This window comes from Hyaena hyaena, unplaced genomic scaffold (genome assembly GCF_003009895.1).
Source record: "Hyaena hyaena isolate Hyena2069 unplaced genomic scaffold, ASM300989v1 scaffold_606, whole genome shotgun sequence".
In the NCBI taxonomy this organism is placed as follows: Eukaryota; Metazoa; Chordata; class Mammalia; order Carnivora; family Hyaenidae; genus Hyaena; species Hyaena hyaena.
In genome coordinates this window covers 1,080,118-1,097,142 of record NW_024081238.1, presented here as the reverse complement: position 1 = coordinate 1,097,142, position 17,025 = coordinate 1,080,118, and the positions used below count along the sequence as shown (strand labels likewise).

The 17,025-nt window shown below is 36.3% G+C and overlaps 1 protein-coding gene across 2 annotated transcripts in view; it reads right to left on the bottom strand.

Annotated features, from left to right (window-relative positions):
* PLA2G4A (phospholipase A2 group IVA) overlaps window positions 1-17,025 on the bottom strand; it is a 160,465-nt gene that overhangs the window by 22,404 nt on the left and 121,036 nt on the right. For both annotated transcript variants that reach the window (XM_039257200.1, XM_039257201.1), the window contains 3 exons: window positions 15,617-15,688; window positions 8,826-9,068; window positions 1,016-1,200 (listed from right to left, as the gene is read on the bottom strand). In XM_039257200.1, coding sequence (XP_039113131.1) covers window positions 1,016-1,200; window positions 8,826-9,068; window positions 15,617-15,688 — 500 coding nt within the window. The remainder of the gene's footprint in view (window positions 1-1,015; window positions 1,201-8,825; window positions 9,069-15,616; window positions 15,689-17,025) is intronic.

Sequence of the window (17,025 nt, the reverse complement as noted above, 5' to 3'; positions counted from 1 at the left end):
TCTACCACCTCCACCTTTTCACCCACAAAAAATAACATTCACTTCTAATTCCTAAAAAAGCGAGTAGTCATCCAATGAGTACTCTCTTAACTTCCCCTCTCCATGCCTAAGAAAAAAATCCTTCCCTCTTATCCCAATATGGACATTTCTATACTACTTTCCACCTGTGTATATATTTTTTTGTCTCCTTTGCACTGCTCACCCCTGTAAGCTTCCCAGGGCTGTCATTCTATCATATAGGTCATCTCTCCACTCTCCAATAACATCTCCATCAATGACTCCCATGCATCAGCATGTAAACACACTCAAATCTCTTTTATTAACAACCCACCTCTACACACACACACACACACACACACACACACACACACACATTTTCCTGTTCCCCACATCCTCTTACAGATACAGTGCATCTCCTTCTTCCCTAGACAGTCTATAGCACTGTCTCCATTTTCTTATCTTCCACTTCTTCTAATCACTGCAGTATGATTTCTCCCCTCACAACCTTATTGAAATTGCTTTTGTCCAGTTCACTGAAGATTTCCTTGTTAAGGATCTTCAACTCATTTTCATAACACTGTATAATTCCTTAATTTCACTATTTTCCCCTGATAGTCTGTTGTTAAATCTTCAAGATACTATTTTATGTCCTCTTCTTAAGAGTATATACTCCTCTGGCATGGTTTTAATTATCCTTTACTTGCTAACATCCAAATTCCAGCCTAATTTCCTTGAACGTCAGATACATTGCATCATTCCTGTTCTGCTGAAGACTGTGAACTTTAATGTGGGTCATGGGAAATCATTTACAAGTTTCTTTTTAAAATTTTTAAATTTTATAAATTTCTTTAAGAACGGAATTAATTAAATCACATCTGTGTTTTTGAACTATTACTCATAATTATGTAGAAAATAGGATAAAGGGATAAGAAATTGGAGTGAAGAGGACTGTGATATCTACAAGGCATACAAATGAACGTGCTAGATAATGGGGTGCTGTATAAATTCTCCTTACCTTGAATGGAGGACTAGAGTCACTTGGCCGTGCAGAAAAGTCAAAGGAGATAATGAGATCGACTCCTCTTTGAGGTCTCAGGATCAAGGGATAGGGCAGGTTAAATGTGAGACCACTGTCCACTACATGAATCTTTTTACTTTTGACATCCAGAGGCTCATATATTTGCTCAAATTCATCAGGATCTTTAAAAGGGGAAGAAAGAAAAGAATACATTAAATGACAACTTAACATTATTTAAAACATAAAAATATATACTTTTAAAATATTTATTTATTTTGAAAGAGGGAAAAAGAGAGAGCGCATGGGAGAGGGGTAGAGAGAGAGAGGGAGTGAGAGGATCCCAAGCAGGCTCTGTGCTGTCAATGCAGAGCCCAATCTGGGGCTTGAGCTCACGAACCATGAGCTCATGACCTGAGCCGATACCAAGAGTGGATGCTTAACCGACTGAGCCCCCCAGGTGCTCCAAAATTCACAAATTTACATTTGTGAATAAAGTTTTACCTAGTTAGGTCCTCAGGCTTTGGAGACAAACAGAGCTGGGCAGGAGTCCAGCTTCAGCAACTGTAAATTAATTATGGTCTTTAACTCCTAGTTTCTACATCTGTACTGTCAGGGTAAAAGAATCAAATAAGGGTGCTATGAAGATGAAGTAGGACAATGCATGGAAAGTACTTAGCTCAGGTCCTGGCATTAATTAATTCTAAGCTCTGTACCCCTTTAAGAGCTTTACCTCACATTATCTAGGTCTTTACTGGCTTAAAAACATTTCCTCATACGTTATCTTGTTTTAAGTCACAACAGACATGTGAGGTAGACGATATCTATAAATGAAGGATGAAATACATTCATCTCTACAGTGACAGAACGGGGGAGTGGTAGAGTCTGAATGGATCCTGCACCGCATCTCCCTGATGGGACTCCAAGGAAATAATCCAGTCAATACAGTCAGCAAACGTGTATTGTCTGCTAGTATTTGGGCTGTATTCCAGGTGCTGAACAAGAGGCAAACTCTGTTCTAACAGAGCACATGACTGATAAATAGTTCAGGTAGTGATAAATGCAGCATAGAAAATGATAGAGGGTAATATAATAGGGAGTAACTTCAGCTGGATAATCGAGAGAGACCTCTTTGAGAAGAAGACCAGAACAGCCAGCAGAAGATTTGAGGGGATATTTTTTCCCGGGGAGAGGAAAGAGCCAGAACAAAGTCCCTAAGGTAGAATCCGACTTGGTATGTTTGAGGAACAGCAAGAAGCCCGGTGTGGCTATAGTATCAGAAGGGAGTGGAATGAGGGGACAAAGGATCTGAAAGAAAGCAGGGTCTAGAAATCATTCGTTTTATGAAAAAAATGGTAACATGCTACTCTTCACACTTATCTGTGGTGCCCCACATTCACTTCCCAGGGAAAAGGAGAGTGATTGGAACTGAAGTGATTGGAGCTGAATGAAATGACATGTAATTGTTTTATTCTGTTCCCTTGTCTTCACATTTGTTCCCTTAAGAAGGCTGTCAGAGCTCAAGAACGGAGTGAAGATGTTCATACTAGACATGCATTATGATCTCTGAGAAGCATTTAAGCTCCTTTTTGAAAGCCTTTTCATAGAAGCGACAATAAAAACAAAAAGTCAGACCAACCTGTGTTTATAGAATCACCTAAAAATGTAGTTAATACTATTATCCAGGGAAATGTTGAGCACATGATGAGAACCCATTGCATGTTAGTATCCTCCATATATTTCTAAGTAAGACTGATACTGACTATATAGTGAATTTTACTATTATTTTCTTAAGAGCAAGAGATCCGAGAGGAAGGCAAATCTTTAAGTTCTTACTGTCCTTAAATCCACAATCCTCATTATCATTAAAAACTGAAAAGCACCAATGAGATAATTAGCCTTGATGTTTATTCCATATGAACTGAAACAGTTCTCAATTAGACTTTGGTTCAGTTACTTGAGGAAATGAATGTTATTATCCTTCTACATTTCTACAGTTAACACAGAGTCATGTGTTTTCTTCTCTCATATTTATTAAAATTTCTCATCCCTAAAATACTGAATAACAAGTGAATGCTACAAATATATATTAGTGTGTTTATGAATGAAGTGGAAAAGAGTTTATAGCAAGGTGATTTGTACTGCCCAGAACTGCTGAATGAGAGAGGGTGTGAATGAATGGCCTGAAACAAACAAAGAAAAAACCCACAAATATCCTTTAAAACACAAAAAGCTATGGAGGGAGTGTTTAGACAAGAATAATGTCATATAACTGAATAAAAAGGTGGGCCAAGTTAAAAAAAAAAAAAAAAAAAGGCTTGCTATGTCTAAGGTGAATACAGAAGGCCAGCAAGGAGAGAAAAAAGAAATTGTTCTTTAAATAATTATCTTTAGGTTAATTCTCTTTTCTTATCAAGTATGTATGGACTGTGATGACAAGATACTTTGCTACCAGCCAAGATTCTCAATTTCTATCCGTCACAGAAACTGGAAAAATACATATATTATCAAATGTGATTTTAATATTTATTCCTCTGAAATTCTTATTGTTTAAAAACTACATATGTGAACATTTTAAAGGTGAACAACTGTGAGTCTTTGTCTTATATTAGTTTTTAAATATTTTAATAAGAGCTGAAATTCATTATTTGGGTACTTTTTTTTCCTCCTAAGAGCAGCTTCATTTATTTTGAGGGTCTATAATGTATTAGAAATTTAACACATGATATTTATCATCCCCATAAGACTCTTAAAAAAAGATATTATGAGTGTCATTTTAAAACTAAGGAAACTAAAACCCAAGAGGTCCAGTTTGACACAGTGACAGTCTGATTTCTAAGCCAGGCCCATGAGGTCGAAGCCTCCTGCACAGGGTCATATTGTTACTTCAGTTAAGTGGCAGCGCCATGAACCTGAAAGGGCTTAAAATGGATAATTTAAGGGGCTCCTGGGTGGCTTAGTCAGGTGAGCGTCCGGCTCTTGATTTTCTCTCAGGTCATGATCCCAGGGTTGTGGGATTGAGCCCCACGTTTGGCTCTGCGCTGAGCATGGAGTCTGCTTGAGATTCTCTCCCCCCGCTCCTGCTTGCACTTTCTCTCTCTCTCTCTAAAATAAAAAATATATACAACTTTAAAAAAAGTAAATAAAATGGGTAACTTAAAAAGCAATAATTACAATGTAGAGAGGCTAACTACACATGTATCTGTCAATCATTAAAGCCACATTAATAAGTGTATTTCATCACAAGTAAACACAAAAAGTTTTTGATCATATTAGTGGTAATATTTTTTTTACAAGGCAGTCATTTTCCCCTAATATAATAAAGTAAAATGATAGTTCACAAATATTTTCCTGTGGCTTCATAAACTTAGTGCTTTTTAAAATCTTAGCTAAAAGATTTTAAACACCATTCCTCTCATATTCTGTCTGATTTGCTCCTTCTTGTCATAAAACTGGTAGTGTCCTTTTTCCTCTTTTATATCCAGGAAAACACCTGAGAGACAAATCATTATGTGCACCAATTCCCAGCTCTGGCATGTAACTCAACAGCATATTTCCACCCTTCCAAATACACCGACAGGAAGTAGTATTTCTTACTTGTGTTGCAAACAACATAGTTTTGCAAGATATTAACAGCTGTTCTATACGCAAAAAAGAGTTCCATGATTAAACAGGTTTGAGAAATGTAATTACAACAGCTTAAAGCAGTAGCAAATTATATATTGCGTGTTTCTTATTCTCCTTACTGTGCCGTGGGCTAACTGCCCTTTTTAATGAAGATGCTATTTAATCCTCACAGCAAGTCTCTAAGATAGATACCACTATTATTTCCATTTTATAAGTAAACTATTATTTCTATTTTATAAGGAATAAACTGTGAGGATTGCTGCAACCCATTGCCCTACTGTTCCATCAGGGTCGGGGCTGTCGGTTTTTAGGTTAGTTCTACTTTTCTATCATTGTTAACTGAGGCTCATGCTAAGTAATCGCTCAAGACTGTCCAGCTAAGAAATGGCCCAGCCAGGATTCAAATGTAAGCCAGTCTGCTTTTCAGCTCCTATACTTGAGGCACATTAAGTAGGCCAGTCTGCTTAAATTCATTAGAGTATCCCGCTGTATTGTGAAGAGGGGGATGGGATTGTTAGTTTTTTCCAAATTTATTGAACTTGAACCCGATTTATTGTATAACTTCCACTAGAGTGTTATAGAGTTTGAATAAATGCCACTACAGAGGAACATCCTTCCAGAGTTTAAAGCCCACATTGTTTCTAAACCTGTAAATGAATTAATCATGTTTTTTGCTAGGTGTAGAAACATGCTGAGTTCTCTAATTATGTACCATCTAACAGCAGTTCAGCTGCAGATATATGCAATGGTCATTTTATAAATATATCCACACAGATTCAATTTATGATGCACCAAAATGTTTGGCTGTTTGTGTGTTGAACTCTGGCCTAAGTTAACTCATGCCTCGATTTTTTCATTCCAGATGGTATGCGTCACAGTGAATAGCATAAACACAAAAGTAAACAGGAAAGAGGTCACATAACTAATGGACAGCTTCTCCAAAATTAGGCTCGAAAGGTATCCAACTATTTTGAAGTAAACAAATGAGAGGGATTCCCTCACCTTATTATTTCTCTTATTTTCAAAGGATTGTCTGCAAGGTGAGGTAATAAGCACAAAAAATGCACTACTTTTTTTTCTCATTTTAGGTCAAGAGATTCTTTTAATTTTAAGATACTCAAATTTTAATCTGTGTAAACAAAATCATCATAGGTAAACTAAAATGTAAGATTTTCCCAATATAGTATCCAGATAAGGTAAAGATTTCTGTTTTGTTTGTTTGTTTGTTTGTTTTTGCATAGGGACAGAGTATAAAAATAAGAGAAATAAACTTAATGTTTTAGTTAAGTTTGATATTTTAAACTATATAATAAATAGAACTTTTAATCAAGACTTTATGAACCAAGATGATTACAGTTTATGATACATCTTTTAACTTTTAGCTTCACATACATGGTTAGTCTAAAGCTTGGGAATAATCAGAGGATAAACAGGGTCTACTTTAGTAAGGACCTGTCTGAAAAAGCACTAATCAATTTAGCAAATCCAGTCTAAACTGCGGTCATTTTTAGCAACATTAATCTGTGAATTATCAATCTGAATGAGCTCATTACTGATCTGAGTGGCTCCTTGACTAAAATCAATAGGCCATATACATTTTTTCAACAGGATAAAAACAAAGTGTGTGAAATAGAGCTTTTATGAGATACAACACAAAGAGATAAATTTAAAGTTCCTTCCAAAGATCATTAATTTAAACAATTTTAGGTTAAAACATTCCAAAATAGGTCAACAAAAGAATGGTTAGTCGATGCAATACCATATTTTGAGGTGATTAATGTTTCTACTTCCTCATTTTACTTTAGGAGAACTGTCCATGAGTCTTCTTTCAAAGAGCACCCAGTAAAGAAAGGAGTCAGATAAGGTGATGTACACCTGTATTCTCCAAGCACTATGGAGAGAAGTGAGAACTGTGTCCCACAGTCCTTCCAGAATCAGGGTTGCTGGGTTTCAGTGTTACTCTACTTTTCTGTTATTTTTAACTAGAATATATAAATCCCTCCTATGAATCAAAACTTTAAGGAAAGTTCAGGAAAGAATTTTAATTTTTGTGAGGGTGAGAATTACATTTGTCTTGTTGACCACTGGGTCTCCAGAACCAAACACATTGCAAGTACTCTGTGTAAATGTGTGAACAAAGGAAAGAAAGAAGATGAAAATGAAGAACAATTTGAAAGAAGGTGAAAATAATGAAAGGCACATGTTTCCTAAGGGTACTAAATTTATCTACTAAAAATATAAGATGCTGTTAAATTTGAATTTCAAACAAACAACAAAACATTTTTTAGTATGAGGTATGTCTCAAATGTTGCAAGGGCCATACTTATACTATATATACATAGTTTGAATTTCAAATTTAACTAGGCCTGCTGTATTTGATCTAGCAAGCCTAAGGCCTCTGAATCTACATAAAATATTGCAAAGCCACCAGGAAGTTGTTAAAATGTAGCATGCAAAATTCACACTGTGCAAACCACAGAGCTATGCTGGGTAAATGCCATCAAAGTAATAACATAAAACAGATGTAATATAGTACACAGAAGGGAAACTTCCATTTTACATCAGCAAAACAATGACTAACAGAAACATGGAGTGTAGCAGGAAGGAAAAGCTTCTAAACAACGCTGAGGTCTGTGACCCCGTTCCAGCTCAGCTGATAAATTTTGGAATGATTTGGAGAATGGTTTTCTTTGATCTCCCTTTTCTATAGTGGAATATAAGTAAAGATTCTTCCTAATTCTAAGTGATCTTTGAGACTAAGTTTTTTTTAAGCCTCTCATCATTCATCCATAAAACCTAAATATCTAAGGAAGACATATTTAATGGGGATTATAATGGCAGTAAATATAATCATGTGCCATGAGACAAATAATGTCGCTGATGAATGGTCAAGTGTTTTTTTAAAATTTTGGATGAATTTTCAAATGGGATATTGATTTTATCACAAATAGACTTTTATCATTGCTAATATATGAAAGGGGTTGGATTGCAGGCATATAATCATACCATACCTCACATCCTAGACTTTGATGCCATAAACATACTGTGAAGTATATAGGGAGTTACTACTCCTGTTGTTTAAACAACAAGGGAAACTTCTGCTTTTGCAATTTCCATTAAGCTCAAGCAACAAATGGAAACAGCACTACGAAAAACATCACCAAACTTAAAGCCATGTCCTAATTTTCACAAATATGGTATAGGCATGATGCTTAATGAAAGAGTAGAAGAAAGGTTTTTCGAAAAATTCCACTTAAGTTTCTAATGCATTCTGTTGATGCCCTTAGGCAGAAATGATTGGGAAATGACATCTGGGCAGTTAATAGAAAAAATGATGGTGTGATGTAGTAGAAAGATTTAAGATGACAGGATCATTAGAAGAAAGATTATAATGTATTGATTAGTCACCAAGGCAAATTTAACTTTCATGGAACTGAAGCATAAAGGGGATTATTCTTTGAAATTCGGCAAATAACACCCAGTGAGTGGGTTCTTACCAGTTGGCCTCAAGAAAGTTACCTAACCTTTCTGAGAGCTGGAGGGACACATTCATTATTCTGATGGACACTGAGACAGGTGAACTCCACTCTGTTTCATGCACTTGGGTTGCATGCACTACTGTGTGGCAGCAGACAAGCCACCTAAGGACCACATTTACCAGAATCCCTTCTGGCACTGGTTCTGCTAAGACCTGTCCTTTGCCAAGGAGAAAAATCCACATGAGATTCAAAGGAGAAAATGAGACAGAGGCTACATTTCTGCCATTTCTACTGCCAAGCACAGTTGTGTGGGCGTTTGTTGGGGTGATTCTAAAGTGCTTTTGGAAACATTTCTAGAAGCTCAGCCTGGAGCTGGCTTTTCCAAGCCTTGGAACAATTTTGTAAACACCTACTTCCCTGCTTTAAGCCTCTTTCAGTTAAACAAGGGGGAGGGTTTCCTGTTTTCTGAGTGAACCCTGTCCAATACACAGAGGATCTATGGTCCCTCCTCAATGTTTCAATGAAAACTTTCTATGCTGAGATAACTATCCCCTTTCCTGTCTAACAGATGTTCTTCTTCTAAAAAACAGTAATTTGAAGCCCTTCCCACATTAAATGGATGCTGCTGTAATTGAGTATATATGAATGAATATTGATAATGATCAAAAGGCATCTTCTCCCTAGGAGATGTTTTGTGTGCTTACCTGCTACAGCTGTATCCAGTTCATCTTCATCCAATGATTCCTGTGTGGTAAAGTCTTTCAGAGGAGACATTGGATAGGATGTATTGAGATTCAAGCCCAACATGAAGTTGTGTACCTTCCCAGCACGTCCTTCTCTGGTATTGAATAAAGTTGAATCACTCACCAAAGCCATTATCATACGATGGACCCAACTTGCTTGGTTATCATTTTGATATTCCCTTTTAGCATCTTCATTTTCAGTGCCTAAGGAAAAAGAAAAAAAAAAACAAAACATTGTGTAGATTCTCAAATCCATTAAAGAAATCTTTGGGAAACTGAACATTAAAATTAACAGTGAAACTCTATGGCTTTTGATCTAACAAACATTTATTTGTATAAATTAATGCAGTAAATATTTCAGTTAAGAATTTTCATTCTTAAATTGTTCTTACGTAGAGTGTGCTTTATGTATAGTCAGTCTACAGGGTATGTTCTTAATGTGTTACTTGGTCTATGCTTAGATTTCCAGGCAAATTTCTACTTTCCCCTTCCTGTCCTTCCCTAGTCCGTTTCTTCCTTTTCTCTTGGCTACACACACACACACACACACACACACACACACACACAGGGAAATTCCACAGTAGATAATCCTCTCCTCTTCATTACTTAAGTTGCCTTCTGTATCCTGTTTAGTAAACATCTAGAAATCATGCAAACTGGAACAGGCACCTGAAGGATTCAACACATATTTGCTGCTCAATAAACACTCCAAAAGCAGTCATTTCATCTTGCAAAGTACGGAATTTAAAACCATGTAATTTAAACATGTGCCTTAAAATGTCTTAAAATTCAGCAATTTTCCAAAAGAAGCAGTCTTAAAGGACTTTTTCCTTCAAGCCTACACACATATTACAATTACTGGGAAGCCATGTTTAGAACACTGGCTCCAGAAACAGATTGCCTGGATTTCAATCCTCTTTCGACTGCTTACCTACTTAACTCTTTTCAGCCTTCATTTCCTCATCAGTAAACCTCCTAGGGCTGTTGTGAAGATTAACTGAGATAGCACATTTGTGTAAATCTCTTAGAAAAATGCTCGACCCATATTAAATTCTTAATAAACACTAGTTAGTAGTAGAGACAGTTGTGGTGACAGTGGATGCTACATAATCATTATCATTGATATTATTCATTCACAATCCAAATCTAAGAAAACTATGGTCGAGTATAATTTCACCTGCCTATATCCCTCTGTTCAGACTTCTGGGAACTCTCTTTACATGCATATGTACAACTGTATGTGTGTGTATGTGTGTGTGTGTTTGAGAAAAAAGAATCTATGTTCAACATCATAATTTCTAATAAATGTTAATTAAACATACATAAAACCACAATAAATACTGATTTTTATCTTCATAAAGATTAGCTTAACTGAGCTAAGTTAATGAATGAATCTTTCATTCAGGAACGAATTCAGATGACTACATTCTCTCAAAAAAATATGTACATTTTCCTACACCTACACTTCTCTAAAGCCAAATATAACAAAGAAAATCTTTCAGAAGAACAAATCATGCTTCAAAGTGAATGATTTAGGGGTGCCTGGGTGGTACAGTCAGTTAAACATCTGACTCTTGATTTTGGCTCAGGTCTCATGATTCGTGAATTTGAGCCCATCACGTTGGGCTCTGTGGTGACAGCACAGAGCCTGCTTGGTATTCTCTCTCCTTCTCTCTCTACCCATCTCCTGCTCTTATTTCTGTCTGTCTGTCTGTCTCTCTCTCTCTCACTCTCAAAATAAGTAAATAATCATTAAAACAAATAAGGTGAATGATTTAGAGATGCCTGGGGGCCCAGTCGGTTGAACGTCCCACTCTTGATTTTGGCTCAGGTCATAATAATACCAGGGTCACAGGATTGAGCCCTATATTGGACTCTGCACAGAGAGTGGAGCCTGCTTAAAATTCTTTCTCTCTCCCTCTTTGCTCCTCTTCCCCAATCATGTGCACTCTCTTTCTCAAAAGAAAAATAAATAAATTATTTATTTTTCTCAAAAAAAAATTTATATCTTAAGTTACACAGGATATGAGTAAGATAATCAAAAATTTTTAACTTCCTCCTCCTCCACCTCCCTGGTCTTCTGGTCCTTCTTCCTCTTTCCTTCCTTCTTCTCTTCTTCCTTCTTTTGCACCATCATAATTACCATCATCATCATCATCATCATCATCATCATCATCATCATTATTGTTATTATTCAATAAATCCCCCTTCTGTCCTAGAAGATCTACTTTCCTTATGAGATATTTGGAAATGGCATAATTTTTGGGACAAACCCAGACTGTTTGCATAGTCTTTTACAACTTTAAGTCCTTTGTATGCACTCGCAATCTGATAATTATAACAATTCTATCAGAATAGGTAAAACGATGCCAGTATAGATTTGAAGAAACCAAAGTTGAAAATCCCTGAAGACCTTGCTCAAAATCCTAAGATGAAAAATGAAGAAGCCTCAAGAGAATGAGAAGACAAGGCACAGACTGGGGGGTAATATTCACAAAAGCCATCTAATAAAAGACTGTGTACAAAATGTACAAAGAACTCTTAAAATTCAAAATAAGAAACCAAATATCCCAATTTTAAAAAATGGGCAACAGGCACCTCACCAAGAGGATACAGAAATGGCAAGTAAGCACAGGAAAAGATACTCCACATCATATGTCATCAGGGAAATACAAGTTAGAACAACAATGAGATAACACTACACAACTATTAGAAACACGCAAATCCTAAACACTGACATTACTGAATGTGTGAAGAAGTGAAGCAACAGGAACACTTATACATGCTCGGGGGAATGCAGATCAGGACAGCCACTTTGGAAGTTCCTTTTTTTTTTTTTTTTTAAACAGGCCTCACATCCAACACTGAGCCCAATGTGGGACATGAACTCACTACCCTGAGATCAAGATTGGAGGGGAGATCAAGACCTGATGTGAGATCAAGACTTGAGCTGAGATCACCGATTTTTGCACTGTGGGTGGGAATGCAAACTGAGGCAGTCACTCTGGAAAACAATTCTAAAAATAGAACTACCCTAAGACTTAGCAATTGCATTACTAGATATTTATCCCAAGTATAAAATAATGCTGATTCGAAGGGGCACAGGCACCCCAATGTTTATACCAGCACTATCAACAATAGCCAAATTATGGAAAGAACCCAAATGTCCACCAACTGATGAATGGATAAAGAAGATGTGATATATATACACACACACATACACACACACACAATGGAATAGTACTTGGCGATCAGAAAGAATGAAATCTTGCCAAGTGCAACAACATGGAGGGAACTAGAATATATTACGCTAAGTGAAATAACCCACTCAGTGAAAGACAAATATCATATAATTTCACTCATTATATGGACTTTAAGAAACAAAACAGATCAGCTTAGGGGACGAGAAGGAAAAATAAGATAAAAACAGAAGGAGGCAAACCATAAGAGCCTTTTTTTTTTTCTTTTCAAAAATTTATTTAAATTCTAGTTAGTTAACATACAGCGCAACACTGGTTTCAGAAACAGAATTCAGTGATTCATCATTTACATACAACACCCAGTGTTCATAATAACAATCCTAAATACCCATCACATCACCCATCTAGCCCATTCCCCACCCACCTCCTTCCATCAACTGTCAGTTGTCCTCTATCTTTAAAAGTGTCTCTTAAATGTTTATTTCCCTCTCTTTCCTCCCTCCCGTATGTTCATCTGTTTTGTTTCTTAAATTCCACATATGAGTATTTGTCTTTCACTGACTGACTTATTTTACTTAGCGTAATACATTCTAGCTTCATCCACTTCATTGCACATGTCAAGATTTCATTCTTTTTGATGGCTGAATGATATTCTCTTGTGTGTGTGCATATATACACAACAGAATATTGTGTAGAATATATAAGAGATTCTTAAAGTTTTATTGATTTACTTTTTTGAGAGAGAGACAGCGCAAGTAAGGGAGGGGCAGAGAGAGAGGGAGGAAGAGAGGATCCCAAGCAGTCTCTGCACTGCCAGTGCAGACCCCAATGCAGGTCTCATAATCACAAACTGTGAGATCGTGACCTGAGCTAAACCAAGATTCCGACGCTTAAACAAATGAACCACCCAGGCATCCCTAGAGACTCTTAAATAAGAGAACAAACTGAGGGTTGCCAGAGAGGAGGTGGCTGGGGGGATGGGCTAAATGAGTGATTAGCATTAAGGAAGGAGGGCACTTGTTGGGATGAGCTCTGGGTGTTAAGTGATGAATCACTGGGTTCTACTCCTGAAACTAATACCACATTAGTGTTAACTACTTGAATTTAAAATTTAAAAATATATAATAAAAAAAAGACCTGAGCTGAGATCAAGAGTCAGATGCCCAATCGACTGAGCCACCCAGGCACCTCTGGAAGTTTCATACAAAACTAAATTATACTCCCATCATATATGATCTAGCAATCATCTTTCTTAGTTTTTACCCAAAGGAGTTGAAAACATACAGACAATGGAATGTTATTCAGTGCCAAAAAAATGTGGGAGGGGAGAGCTATCAAGCCATGAATAGACACGGAGGAAATTAAAATACATACTACCAAGTGAAAGAAGTCAATCTGAAAAGGCTATACACTATATGATTCTAACAATACGACATTCTGGAAAAAGCAAAACTATGAAGACAGTAAAAATATCAGTGGTTGCCAGAGGTTAGGGTGGTGGTGGGGTAGAGGGATGGATAAACAACACAGAGGGATGTTTAAGGCAGTGAAAGCACTCTGCACCAAACTATAATGGTAGATGCATGTCATTATACATTTGTGAAAACCTATAGAATATGTGATACCAAGAGTAAACCCTAAAGTTTGGACTTTGGGTGATAATGAAGTGTAAATGTGGGTTCATGGATTGTAACAAATGTACCACTCTGATACAGGATGCTGACAGTGGGGAGACTCTGTGTGTGGGGGTTCAGGAAGTGTATGGGAACTCTGTTCTTTTTGCTCAATTCTGTTGTCAATCTAAAATTACTGGAAGGAAGAAAATGAATATCAAGAGCTAATATTAGAAATCCCCAAATCATCCTCAACAGCCTTCACCAAACTAGGTTGGTACTAAAACCAAAACAGCCATGTTCAAAGGGTCTTTGAACTTCTCTGCCTTAGGATACCAAGAGGTGATCAAATGTACTGACCATCTATGGCAATTTATTTAATAATTAACAAGCCATTATTATGTCTACTTGCTAGCCCTATAGCAATAATATTAACTCTAGAAATGTTAGACACATACTGTCTATCCCCTTTGTACTGGCTAGCTCTTTTTATGAAAAGGAAATTAAAAAAAAAAAAAAAAAAAAAGACCCGAAGACCTGAACAACTAAACAGATGAAAATAAAACTATGAAGGGGAGAGAATTAGGACTGAGTTCTTTCCAGGGCAGGGTTCGTTCAGGGTTCCTGCCTAATGACCTGGCTGTCACGGACCACACGAAGCAGCCGGACAGTGGGCAAGTTGGGACTGAAGTGCAAATCGAGCAGTGCCCAAACCTAGTGCCTTGGTTGAAAGTTCTGTCTGCCCCAGGAAAGATTATTTTTTAAAAAAATGTTATAAGAAATGACATGCTAGCCAGGCTGTGGGCTTGTGGAGATGCATTTTGCAGAGAAGGTCCCTTTCTTCTAGGTTATACAAACTCATCTGATGAGGCAGTCACAGCCCAGGTGTGAAAATGTTGATTTTCGGCAAAGATAAAACAGGCTCTTCCAATATCTACACCACGGCTGGAGGAATTCATGACGTTTAGAATAAGAAAGCACTAAGTTATCTTCTAAAATCTAGATGATCATTTTCAAAGTGTCATAGGATGTTTACCCAGTTGTTAATAAAACGTAAAATCACTCCATTTTACCACATAGCATTGGTATCTAATACCCTCACCTTGTCCCTGCCCCGACTTCATCACTGATGCTCTGATCCACACCAAGCTGAGAGCTGCCTTGTCAAAATGTGAAAGAACTCATTTGTACTTAGAAATAACATATACAATAAAAAGTTCTGGATAATTCTCCCCACTTTATCACCAATCTCTTCCTAAGACATAGATTGCTGACAACGGGTAAGGCTCAGGAAGGGAGTGAGAAGAAGTCTCCATGTGATATTTTATCAATAATAAAATTTTTAAAGATAAAATTTTAACTTTTAAATCCATGTAAAAAGTGTTCCCATAAAATGTTCCTGTAAGAGGGCACCTGGGTGGCTCAGTCAGTTAAGTGTCCAACTCTTGATCTTGGCTCAGGTTGTGATCTCACGATTTGTGGGATTGAGCCTCACATCGGGCTCTGTGCAGAGCCTGCTTGGGATTCTCTCTGTCTCCCTCTCTCTCTCTCCGTCCCTCTCCTGCTTGTGTGAGCTCTCACTCTCTCTCTCAGAATAAATAAATAAACTTAAAAAAATGTTCCCATATCACAATTCTCATGCCAAGAAGCCTGGTGCTCTACTCAGACTTAGAATTTGTTATTTCCGCCATCTCAGTTTATTCTCCATTTGTTTAATGGATAACATTTTTGAGCTATCAAAAAGAAAAGAATAAGGGATATTTATGGGTTGTACATTTTATTATGCATACAGGATTGATTTTCTCTGTGAACCGAATGTTACAATTCTATAGCACTCAGTGGCTTAGGCGGAGACTACCATTAGGATATTAAGAGAGACAATCAGACACAACATTTATATCCTTTCTTAATGGACCTCTGCCAGAGAAAATTCTCTTACCTTTGGGTTCTTGTGATTCATCATCGCTATCTGAGCTGTCATTACTCACAATATGCTCAGCTGTGATATTTTCTGTGGGAAGAGAACACATCAAGTGAATGATCTCAGGTGTCAAGGCTCACAATTGAATTTATTAGAAGGAAGTAACCTGAGATAAAACCAAGTGAGATCTACTAGGTATATTAGTGGAAATTTTAATCAATTTAGTATCTAAATTCATTAGTTTTCCTACTATTTTCAAATTTCTCATTGGAAAACAAATTTCCTGGGCCAGGAAAAAAATGGAAAAATTAGTTTAAAACTACTCCTTCATGAGTTAAAGGAAAGAATCTTTATTTCTTTACCTTAATTCTGACAGAAAGAATAACTTGGTTATAGGAGGCTCCTTGTTATACCAAAAAGGTATAATTTTCTTTCATTAAATATGTTTAAGTGCTATTTCTGAGGGGAAAATGCAGAGTAAAACCAAAATCTATAGGAAGACTGAATGAAAATGAATGAAAACTACTAATATAAGGTGTCTTTTGATTTTCAATAACTCAGAAAATTGGTTATTGAATGTGCCTTTTGGTGTCAAGAATTTGTGCTTTCACAGTACATAGTAAGAGGGCAGTTATGAAAATTAAAACTTAGAAACCATATGCCCGTAAAACAAAGACAGAAGTATAATGTGGCATAATAACTAGTCATATTTTTTAAGTAAAAATTGCCTAAACTATGGAACACATGGACCATTCTTATCACCATTATTTGTTGAATTATCAACTTTCTTTGGACACTTACATGAAATGACTTTCTGTATAACAGTTACTTTTTTTTTTCTTCTACTAGTCAATAGACATTTTTTTATTCAAAAAACCTGACTCTAAATTTATAATTTTCAGTTCTAGAATCACTTGGGGGCTTTAAACTTGGAGAAATATAGGTATAACATATAGTTTCCCCATATTACTCTGTATATGTTTATTATACCTGAATGAGAATATAGAATGGAAGGGTTTTAAATGCTTGAGGTAGTAGATTAACTTTTTACATTTATTTAATTTTACTGGTATGATTACACATATGAAATTCAATAAAAGTGTTCACAGACTAATATTATTATTCACTTCATTTCGTGAGTATTACAGAAAATAGTTTTGTTGTACAGAAGAAGGTGGGGTGTTAGAAAATGACCCACAATAAGTGTTATATACGTCAGGTGTGGTTTTGGTCCCATACATATTTTGGCAGAACAAAATTTTCTTTTTTTTTAAGTATTTCTTTTTTTCTTTGTTTTGTTTTGTTTTTTGGTCAATTTGATACTCTCCTTTAAGAAAATGGTTCACCAAAATATTATTCTATTTTATAAAGATATTTTTGAGATGATTAGATAAATATTTGAATGTATCTATTTTCCATCCCTATGG